Raw genomic sequence first — 12,422 nt, 5'->3', positions numbered from 1 at the left:
GCAGCATCCCTGGTCTCTGCCCAATAAATAGTGCACACATACCTTAGCCCCTCATGTGCTAGCCCCTGCTTGTGAGAAACAGCATTGTCTCTGGACACTACTAAATGTTCCCTGAGGTGCAAAACCACCAGTTCAAAACAGCTATTTTTGTCAATTCCAGAAAATAAACAGAGATGAGTCAATATGAATTGCTTTGTGCGTGAGTGCTAAGTCGCTTCAATTGTATCTGACTATGACCCTATGGACTATAGCCCACCAGGCTCCTCTATCCATGGGATTCTCCAGTGAATAGCTTTAAAGCTCATTAAATTTTTCAGGAAAAACAAATGACCAGTCAAAAGTATCAGGAAGACTAAAATAATGAAGATGAAATTTACTATTACAATGTTCATTCATACATAAGTCATGTAATTATACAGTCCAGAAAAATTTTGAACATTTACTTTTTATCTTTTTCATGGCAATCCTGAAAAGCAGCTAAAATATTTAGAAACTTTTCTAGTTAAACTGTCTCATTCTACAGATGGGAAAAGAGTATTACTTTACCAAGTTAGAAGTAACTTTTCAACCAAGAATTAGTCACCTTGAGCTGAGTGAAGGTCAGTGGACAAGGCTGTCTTTGAGCAGGTAGAGTCAGTGCAGGTGCCCAGAGGATGAACCTGCAGTACAAGGCTCCCCAAACACAGCCCTGAGATGTGTCCATCAGCTGGACTTTGCTCAGATGAAATGCTGCAGTGATTCCCACCAGCACTGCACCTCGGGGACCAGCATGTTTCTCTTTGAGCTTCTGCCCTCTGCAGCCAACACTGCTACACAGGAATGGAAACAGAAGACTCAAAAAAGGGGCCAGAGTCTGTTTCACTTGGCTAATGCAAAAAGCAGGCCTTCCATATAGGATGCTCATTATCAGTAAAAAGTACATTGTTGTTGAAAACATGTTATTAAAATAATTCAATTTAAAATGCATTTTTAAAGTACAGTGCCTTTTTAAAGTACAGTGCTATCTTGGAAATCACATTTTAAAATACAACAGTATTGTGTATCTATATCAATGTTAGTGTCTTTGATTGTATTTATTTTATCATCATGGAATCAAAGAGCGTAAGGGTTTCTTGAACACCCCCTCTTCTTTTCTTGGTTTGCATACTTCCACTCCACCGAGCTGCCTGAACCTAGGAGACACCAGCGCTCCTCTCAAGGATCTAAATCATCTAAAGCAGTGATTCTGAGCCCGAATGCCATTATTTCTGTAGAAACACAGCAGAATCTCTGCAAAGAGTGACTATGTGGGAAAATATATTTAAATTTTAATTTAATGACTATAATTTTTATAATATAAACTATAGAAATACAGTGCCAGTAAATGGGGTGGTAGTTGGAAGGGAGCATAAAGTCCAAGGACAGATTTGTTGAATGAGTGACTCTTTTTAACATGATATGTAATATTTTACATACTGGTAAAAATGTAAAAGATGCTGGTCTTTTAAGAAAAAGTACAGAAATGACCGTTATTGAGCAAGGCTGCCACAGGCTGTGCAGCATCATTCCTGTCAATGTGATGGGAGTGATGCCCCCGGAGCTGTGCAGTGTGGTTGCCTTTACAGAGGACACACATGTTAGGTAATAGAAAAAGCCAACTGTGCTATTACATGGCTGGTTTCATGCAGCTCAGGATAAAGTTTCAGTTCAGAGCGTCAGATTTAGGAAGCACAGCACCTAACTGGGTTAGAAGTGAAAATGATGTGCCATGGGATGGTGGTTTTTACATTTTTTTGGCTTGTTGATCCCTTAAAAGAATTTTGAAATAGTTTGTATCCCCTTGTATATATTTATAGTGATACCTACAACTATTTTCTATAATTTTAAATAGTTGCAAGGGATATATTTTCTGGCATGTGAGGTAGTATACATTTACTATAATTGTATTTTCATAAAAATGTAAAGATTTAGAGCTATAAATTTAGCTCATTTAATTTGTGGGAAATGTGTGCCATGACATCTAATTGACACAGTCATTTCTTAACTGTCAAATAATCGATCAAACTTTTTGTAAGAGAAAATAAGACTTCATTCATTTTTGGCTTGATTCTCCCTGGGTATGTACCATGAGAAGATCTGAAATAGATTGGAGAAATATCTTTCTCTCATAAGGTAGGAGAAGGAAAAATCATTTTTAGAAAAGTGCTCATATGGAAGCTGGGATCTAGAAACCAGTTTTCTTAAAGATGTAAATGTTCATCTGCCCCATGGAGTCTTAAATTACCCCAAAGGGTAAGTGTATGCCAGCTCGAAGAGTTCTGCTTAGTTCACACAGATGATTCCCAGAGTTGTGCCAGTGAAGACACTGGTTTCAAATAATGTCAGAGGGAAATGAATTTGTCTCATGAAATGTGAGAATGAAGGGGAAATTTTTTTCTTAATCTTTCTAAAATATAATTTTTAAAATATTTATGCAACTGAGTTAATTCCTATTATAGCCATTCTGTTATTTCACTTACATTCCTAGAATTTTATATATTCAAGTGGCCACAAAGAGTATCTTCTCATAGACAAAAGAAGGGATGATGACCTTACATTTGGCACAGAAGGTATATACCATTTCACCTGGCTGTGTGTCAGTCTAAACTCTTCTCATCATTAGGGTCCTTAAATTCCAGGGAAGACAGGGAGCTTCTATGAAGGCTTTTTATATTCTGGATCCACAGTAGTCCCCACAATTGACTGTCTCTAAGAATCTGAATTTCAGGGCACAAAAAGTATCAAAATTTTATTCTGGAACATTCCAAAACAAAATTTTATGTACAAAATAACCAATTATAATGTGTTACTAATATCTATTTGTACCTTATTTAATTAATCACATAAAATTTGATTTTGTATTTACTGATCTGAGCCAGATAATAAAATTAGAACATCACTAGTACTAAAGTGGTCAGGAATGTAGTTTCAGTATTTAAATGAGTTATTTAGCAAAGCATCCCAAGGACAAAAGCCCTAAATTCACCTAGTTTACTGAAAAATTAAAAAATTTAAATAGACCTAATTAAAACGTCTATTGAATGGATCATAAAATTTTTTATTAAAAATTCAAAGTATTTATCATCTTGACATGCTTAAATAAGGAGAAAATATAAGTAATATTGGGCAAGGGTCAAATGCAAACTTAAAGTAAAAAGTCAGCTTTAAATGATTTCGTACAGAGTTTTGTTTTTATGGAAGAGTGTACTTTTGTTACTTTGGGAAATAATTCTGAATATTGATGAATATCCTTTGGAAATAAGATTATGAAATAAGAACACTATGGTAAAATTTCAGTCCACCTATCCAGTTTCTCCCTCACCCGCATACCACAACCCTTGCCCTCTCTCAGTGCAGACACACAGTTCTCATATCAGCACAGAAACTACATAAATGAAACTGGCGGTTTTGGTAGAGAATACCTAGAAATTTGGAGAAGGAATTCATCAGGTACTTAAAAAGGCATAAACTTAATACTACTGAGAAAGTACATTTATGGTCACTTAATATGATACTAGTAAGTTACTTAAAATCTGGTTAATTATTGCACTGTAACTCAGTATTTTTTTCTTCACAGGGCTTCACTACTTCAGAAATGTTGTACTAGTGGGATCTCTGCAAGATCGCTATGTTCCTTATCATTCTGCCCGCATTGAAATGTGCAAGACAGCTTTGAAGGACAAACAGTCAGGTAATGAAGTAAATTAGAAATATTTAAGAGAGTTCTGTCTACATATGAGTCTCTCCCAAATTTTTCTTGCATTCATGTTCTCTCTCCTTTCTCTTGTCTTTGCTTTCCTCTGACTTCCTTTTCCACCTACTGATAGTAACAGCTATCCTTTCTCCATTTTCTTTCATTTGTTTTCTTCTGCCATGTAAGATGTTTTGGCCAGTGAAACAGTAGTTGTTCTTTTGAAATCCCTTTTTCATATAATTACAAATGCTTCTCCATTTTACTGCCTCAGAAGTAATTTGTGCTTCAGTTTCCTCTGGTTTCTTGGGATTGGTGGTTGCAGTAAAGGTCATGCTGCCTGTTTGGCAATATTTTACTTTTAGTCAAAGAGTAAAGTAACTATACTTGTTGGCAGCAAGCAGACAAGTCAAGAAAAAAGAGAGGACCAAATAAAATGAAAAATGAAAGCAGAATAGTTACAACATCTGACACCACAAAAATACAAAGATCCTAAGAGACTGTGAACAATCATACACCAATAAAATGGACAACCTAAAAGAAATTGATACATTTCTAGAAATGTAAAATCTCCACAGACTGAAACAGGAAGAAATAGAAAATATGAACATAATTACGAGCAGTGGGATTTAATCAGAGAAAAAAAAACCCTCCCAACAAATAAAAATACAGGATCACACAGATTCATTGGTAAATTCTACCAAAAGTTTGAATAGAGGCAATAGCTATCCTCAAACTATTCTAAAAATTGAATGTGAAGAAAGATTTACATTAGTCTACAAAGCCACCATCACCCTGATATCAAAACTGGACAAAGGCACCACAGAAAAGGAAAATTAGAAGCCAGTATCATTGATGAACATAGAAGCAAAAATCCTCAACAAAATATTAGCAAACCAAATTCAGCAATGTATTAAAGGGATCACAAATCAAAAGTGGGACTTATCCTAGGGATGCAAGTATAGTTCATTATCTGCAAATTAATTGATGTGATACAACACATTAACAAATGATAAAAAACACATGATCATCTCAGTTGATACTGAAAAAGTGTGACAAAATTCACCATCCATTCATGATGAAAACTCGTCACAGTGAGTATAAAGAGAATATATCAACATAATGAAGGCCATTTATGGGAAAGAAAACCAAAGCTAACTTCATATTCAATGGTGAAAGCTAAAAGCATTTCCTCTCAGAGGAATAAATCCACTCTTGCCACTTTGATTCAAATAGTATTGAAAGGCCAGAAAACTAAGATCATGGCGTCTGGTCCCATCACTTCATGGCAAATAGATGGGGAAACAGTGGAAACACTGACAGACTTTATTTTCTTGGGCTTCCAAATCACTACAGCCAGGAAATTAAAAGATGCTTGCTCCTTGGAAGAAAAGCTATGACGCACCTAGACAGCACATTTAAAAGCAGAAATATTACTTTACCAACAAAGAGTTGGACATGACTGAGTGACTGAAAAACAACAACTCATAGCAATCAGACAGAAAAAGAAGTAAAAGTCATCCAGACTAGAAGAAAAGAAGTAAAACTGTTATTGTTTGCAGATGTCATGATACTGTTTGCTTTTCTATACACTGATAATGAACTGTAAGAAAGAGAAAGCAAGAAAACAGTCCTGTTTGAAACTGCATCCAAAACAAAATGCCTAGGAATAAACTTAACCAATCAGATGAAAGGCCCCTGTAGTCAAAGCTATGATTTTTCCAGTAGTCATGTATGGATGTGAGAGTTGGACCATAAAGAAGGCTGAGTGCTGAAGAATTGATGCTTTTGAACTGTGGGGTTGGAGACGATTCTTGAGAGTCCCTTGGACTGCAAGGAGATCAAACCAGTCAATGCTAAAGGACAACAATCCTGAATATTCATTGTAGGGACTGATGTTGAGGCTGAAGCTCCAAGACTTTGGCCACCTGATGCGAAGAGCCAACTCACTGGGAAAAACCCAGATGCTTGGAAAGATTGAAGGCAGAGAAGGGGATGACAGAGGACAAAATGGTTGGATGGCATTACCAATTCAATGAACATGAGTTTGAGAAAGCTCCAGGAGATGATAAAGGACAGAGAAGCCTGGCATGGTGCAGTGCACGGAGTCACAAAGAGTCGGACATGACTGAGCGACTAAAAAGTAAAACTCACAGCAATCAGGCAGAAAAAAAATTAAAAGTCATCCAAACTAGAAGAGAAGAAGTAAAACTCTTACTGTTTGCAGATGTCATGATACTATTTGCTTTTCTATACACTGATAATGAACTGTAAGAAAGAGAAAGCAACAGTCCTGTTTGAAATTGCATCAAAAACAAAATCCCTACAAATAAACTTAACCAATGAGATGAAAGACCTGTATTCTGAAAACTATGAAACGCTGATGAAGGAAGTTGAAGATGATAGAAAGAAATGGAAAGATATCCATGGATTGGAAGAATTAACACTGTTAAAATGTCTATTTTATTGCCCCCAGGCAATTTACAGGTTCAAAATGATCCTCATCAACATACCAGTGGCATTTTTCACAGAACTAGAACGAATAATCCTAAAACGTATACGGAACCAAAAAAGATCCCAGATAAACAAAGCAGTCTTGAGGAAAAAAAAAGAGCCAAGCTGGAAAGTCACACTCCCTGACTTCAGACTATGCCATAAAACTACAGTACTCAAAACACCATGGTGCTGGCAAAAAACAGCCACAGAGATCAACAGAACAGAATAGAGTCCCCAGACATAAACCCACACACCTATGGTCAGTTAATCTGTGAAAAAAGAGGCAAAGACATACAATGGGGAAAAGATCATCTCTTCAGTAAGTGGTACTGGAAAAACTAAGCAGCTACATGTAAAAAGATGAAAATAGAACATTTTCTCACAACATATAAAAAATTAAACTCAAAATGGATTAAAGATATAAATACAAGATCAGAAACCATGAAAGTTCTATAAGAAAACATAGGCAAAAAAAAAAAAAAAAACTATTTGACACGAGTCATAGCAGTATTTGCATCTGTCTCCTCTCAATGGGCTTCCCAAGTGGCGTTAGTGGTAAAGAAGCCACAAAAGCAAAAATAAACGAATGAGACCTAAATAAAACTTTCAGTGTTAACGCTCATGCACAGCAAAGGAAACCAAAAAACAAAAAGACCACCTGCTGAATGGGAGAAAATACTTGCAAATGATGTGACCAGTAAACCAAATTATATAAACAGCTTATACAACTCAACATCAAAAACAAAAACAAACCGATTATAAAGTGGGCAGAACACCTGAACAGACATTTCTCCAAAGAAAACATACAGATGGCCAACAGGTTCATGAAAAGCCGCTCACCACTGCTAATCATCAGGGAAATGCAAATCAAGATCACAATAACAAATGGTGGTGAGAATGTGGAGAAAATGGAACCCTTATATATTTGTAGTGGGAATGTAAACTGGTTCAGCCATTGTGGCAAACAATATGGAGTTTCTTCAAAAAATTAAAAATAGAACTACCATATGATCCAGTAATTCCACTTCTGGGTATATTGCCAAAGAGAAAGAAAACACTAATTCCAAAAGATATATGCACCCAATAGTCATAGCAGCATTGTTTATAGTAGTCAAGATATGGAAGCAACCTGTGTCCATTAACAGATGAATCGATAAAGAAGATGTGATACATATATACAGTAGAATATTACTCAGCCATTTAAAAGAATGGAATATTGCCATTGTAACAACATGGATGGACCTAGAAGTATTACGCTTAGTGAAATAAGTCAGAGAAAGATAAATATACAACGTGTTATCACTTATTTGTGGAATCTAAAAAATAAAGCAGATGATTAAATATAACAAGAAACAAATTCACAGCTACAAAGAACAAACTAGTGATTACCACTGGGGAGAAGGATGGGGGAGGGGCAAGACATGCATAGATACAAACTACTATGTGTAAAACAAACTATAAGAATATACATGCACGCTAAGTCGCTTCAGTTGTGTCTAACTCTTTGCGACCGTTTGGACTCTAGCCCACCAGGCTCCTCTGTCCATGGGATTCTCCAGGCAAGAATACAGGAGTGGGTAGCCATACCCTCCTCCAGGGGATCTTCCCGACTCAGGGATCGAACCCATGTATCTTATGGCTCCTGGATTGGGAGGGGGCTTCTTGACCACTGATACTACCTGAGAAGACACAATAATATACAGTACAGGGAATGTAGCCAATATTTTATAGTAACTTTAAATGGAGTATAAGCTGTGAAAATATAGAATCAATGTATACTTGAAACTAATATAATACTGTAAATCAACTATACTTCAATTTTAAAAAGAAATTTTTAAAACCTTTTTTGTAAATCTGTATGATATTAATCCCTCTTTTAAACACTTCTCTCTCTCCTTTCTCCAAATATACTTCTGTATACTATTCCCTTCTCATCGTTCCTCCAGACTACATCCTTCCTCTTCTCTGAAATTTAATACCTTCATCCCTAAAATTCATGTTTGATGGATATATGTTAGCACTCATCTGTTAATAATGAAGTAATGTATGAGCATTAAAAACAGTCTTGCCCCTTTTAAGGCAGTTTGTGCTTTTATGTGTATATGTATGTAAACTTTATTATTTATGCTTTGCATGCTCTCAGTAAATCCATTGTAAGAATTAACCAGAAAGAGAGAAAGGAACACAAGTTTGAAATTAAAACCAAAACCAAGCATTAAATAAACCTGCGGGCCAAAAAATAAAAAGAATTCTGTTTGATCTTTGAGCTAACTCACATTGTTCTTCTGATTATGGAAAGTTACTATTCTTTCTCAAAATAATTTGGAAATATATGGAATAATGTTAACTGCTGTGGAAACTTTTTTAAAGTGTTTGCTCTAGACTCAGGTTTTAAATTTAGTCTTGTCAGAATGTCTCATCATGGCTGGTCTACAGTTGTTAAAGAGACTTCATGTTGAAGAAAACTATTTGCTCTATTATATTCATTATTTTTAATTAATATCAAGTTGACAAAAACAGTGTATAATAAATTTGTTATTTTAGTTGGCTAAAATGTGATCATTTTTATTTTCTCTACAATAGTCTCAAAAATTATATTCAAGCAAAAAATCCTTTTAAAAGACATTTTTCTGCTTTAAATGGAAATAATGTAACTAAATGTTTTAAATTATATAAAAGTTGGAGAAGAATTTTTTTCAGTTCTTTTTGTGAACTGATTTTCCTTTTTTATATTTGTCCCATAGGACAGATCTATTCAGAAATGATTCACAACTTACTTCGCCCAGTTCTGCAAAGCAAGGAGTGTAACTTGGTTCGATATAATGTCATCAATGCATTGCCCAATACAGCTGACTCACTCATTGGCAGAGCTGCTCATATAGCTGTTCTGGATTCAGAAATATTTTTAGAGAAATTCTTTCTGGTTGCTGCCCTCAAATATTTCCAATAGAATTAAAAACATTGGTAGAGACTTGACAATTACCTCATTCAACAATGATTTAGATAATCTATTATAATAAACTATAGATGCTGATAAGTTCTAAGAAATATTTATACCTTTTTATATGGAAGATAATTTATATCATCCATCTTTAGAGCTTTTTAAACATCAACTTTACTTTCTAGGTAATGTGCCTGTGCAATATTTTTTAATTTCATCTTTTTACTTTTCTATTACTTCTTCATATATTTTGCTACATAAGTATTTCAGTGAAACTTTAAGCCCATATGTATGTGTGATTGTTTTATTATTGGCTTTCCACAATCTTTACGTCAGACACATCATATTAAAGGCCATTATTGCTGGAATCACTCCAAAATCACTGCAGATGGTGACTGCAGCCATGTAAAAGACGCTTGCACCTTGGAAGAAAAGCTATAACCAATCTAGACAGCATATTAAAAAACCAGAGACATTACTTTGCTGACAAAAGTCCGTCTAGTCAAAGCTATGGTTTTTCCAGTAGTCACGTATGGATGTGAGAGTTGGACAGTAAAGAAAGCTGAGCACCGAAGAATTGATGCTTTTGAACTGTGGTGTTGGAGAAGACTCTTGAGAGTCCCTTGGACTGCAAGGAGATCCAACCAGTCCATTCTAAAGGAGATCAGTCCTGGGTGTTCATTGGAAGGACTGATGTTGAAGCTGAAATTCCAGTATTTTGGCCACCTCATGCGAAGAGCTGACTCCTTGGAAAAGACCCTGATGCTAGGGAAATTGAAGGGAGGAGGAGAAGGGGACGACAGAGGATGAGATGGTTGGATGGCATCATTGACTCGACGTGCTAGACAGGGAAGCTCTGGGAGTTGGTGATAGACAGGGAAGACTGGTGTGCCGTAGTGCATTGGGTCACAAAGAGTCAGACACAACTGAGTGACTGAACTGAACTGAATTGCTAGAATAGCATGGGATTTTAAATTTTCTACTATGGGGGTATTATTTAGTTAGTCATAAATTTTACTTTTAACATTTTACTATGTTTAACTGGAAATAAAGTTATGGCTGCTAAAATATATTTTTTGAAATCAACTATTTTGCCCTCTCAAACCGGGTAGTTCATATATGACAATGTTATAAAAGTTTTCTATAAAAAGTTATTATTACTGTGGCTAGTAAACATCTGTCATGCCTATTAAAATATATTTTCTACAGGTGATTTCAACATTATTTCTCATATTGACTTTTATTACTGGAACTTTTCATGTTCATGTTAGCAGCATCTAGAGATTTTTTGAATGTTTGAATGCCCTCTGCCTTGATTTGGTTGGAATTTTGCTAAATTTGGTAATGTTGCTTGAACTTTCTGAGTACATTTCTTTAAATTTTTCATGGACTTCCTTGTATGTACATAATAATTAAATGTTGAAATTTATGAAATACTTTTATGAATTTAGATAATTTTTAAATATTGCTAAAATTTGTTGAACTAAAGAATAATGTAAATATAATAATTCATGGAACAAAATAATTAACTTTACATGTTTGGTGACACAGATGCAAATGTTTTGATATATGGAGATGTTAAGTCTCTTGACTTTACTCAAGGTGCTGAATAGCATTAAATTCACTATTTTCCTTTCCTGTTTTACTTGTGAAAATAATAATGCACTAAGGATAGATAGATAGGTCTATTTGCATTTACCAGTTGTGATAGAAGGCTTTTGTAAATATGTATTGTAAAATTGATGCATGTTTATTTTTAGCATTGTGTTATTGCCTCTGCTGCTAATAAATGAACAAATGACTATCTAGAGGAACAGCTAAAACAGTTGCTTATTTTCAGAATACTAGAGGTATATTTTTATTTATAATTGGATAGACTATGTTAATTAATTTTATAGGACAGTGTGATTGTGTAACTTATACCTTTGTGAACTATTTTTATAATTTATATCATTTGCATATGTTAAAACATATTTCATTATGCTCCATAACTGTTTTTTAAAAAAACATATGAAAATTTTTGAATTGAATAAGCAATAATATACCAAGTGCATTATAACTGGAAAATGTAAATGCATTATTCACCCTGTATTTTTGCTACACACATTTTTTCATCTTCACATTCCTTGGTTCTGAGTTTAAAATACCATACTTTTTTCTTGTATTTCTTTTCATTTCTTATTTTTAACTAAAAGAAGTTTCACTTATAAGTTTGAATAATCTTCCGGGTTTATCAAAGTATTCATTCTTATTCATAATCATACTATTGTTTTTAAGGGAAAATTGCTCTTATGATCATGGTTCGTTGATTAGATGTTTGTTGTTTTAATACAGTTTTAAAAACATCAGTGATCATGGTTTCCAGTCCAATAGATTTAACTTCTGATTTACCAGAGAAACTGTTATACACTATTCACCTTCAAATTCAGAGTGCAGGGGTGGGGCAAACAGTGTAGTTGACTCTTAGAGAATAAATGTCATTAAAGTGTATATCAGTTAGAATTCTGGGTTGTAATCAACAAAAACCATTGTTTTTAACTTCAACAGAAAAAGAATTTATTGAAAAATGTAGGTAGTTCACAAAATTGACAGAAAGACTGGAAAACCACTCTTAGATAACAGGTAGAAACCAAGGAAGTGAGGTGACCAAAATTATAGCCAAGTTCCCACTCCGGAGGAGTTAGAGGTTTGTGTATATTTCTGCTGGCAGGGATTCCTCTGAAAACTGGATTACATCTGCTTTGCATCACTCATTCCAGATTCAAAGTCTCATAAACGTGTGATTGACAGGCTGTCCTGTACCAGCACTCAAGCTGCCAGGCACCCACCCAGGTGAGTACATCTGGCTTTCTCAGCTTCCCCAGCAGAAGATGGGACCATTTCTTCTGCCAGAATTCAGGAATGGGTGTGATGACTGAGCCCAAATAGAAAAACACCATGTCCACTATAGTCCACCTCTTTGCCTTTCCAGCATCACAAATATTGTACTCACACATTTTTACAAATACTTCCTCCTAACCTAATACTGTTAACACCCCCATCCAGTTTCAGGTCCAGGATCTTGGTGTTCTGTCCATTTCTCCACTGGTTCTGTAATGATCTTGCCTCAGTAATTTGCAGCCACAGAGAAAACTATGACTTCATCACCACCCCCCAACGTACAATGAGAGAAAAGAAGTTATTTACAGTATAAGCACATGCATGAGTCAGTGAGGAAAAAATTTCAACTAGAGCAGTGCTTTGCAAGTTTCCTTGGTGAATTCCATGGGGGCTCCA

General features: G+C 35.1%; 1 protein-coding gene across 7 annotated transcripts in view; it reads left to right on the top strand.

The window, feature by feature from the left end:
- The window catches only part of FAM135A (family with sequence similarity 135 member A), a 132,788-nt gene extending 121,760 nt beyond the window's left edge, over positions 1-11,028 (top strand). For all 7 annotated transcript variants that reach the window (XM_068983393.1, XM_068983395.1, XM_068983392.1 and 4 more), the window contains 2 exons: positions 3,596-3,709; positions 8,950-11,028. In XM_068983393.1, the coding sequence (XP_068839494.1) occupies positions 3,596-3,709; positions 8,950-9,155 (320 nt within the window). In that variant the 3' untranslated portion in view covers positions 9,156-11,028. The remainder of the gene's footprint in view (positions 1-3,595; positions 3,710-8,949) is intronic.
- Positions 11,029-12,422: the final 1,394 nt, after the last annotated feature.

Source organism: Capricornis sumatraensis, chromosome 11 (genome assembly GCF_032405125.1).
Source record: "Capricornis sumatraensis isolate serow.1 chromosome 11, serow.2, whole genome shotgun sequence".
Classification (NCBI taxonomy): domain Eukaryota; kingdom Metazoa; phylum Chordata; class Mammalia; order Artiodactyla; family Bovidae; genus Capricornis; species Capricornis sumatraensis.
This window is presented reverse-complemented; position numbering and strand designations above follow the sequence as displayed.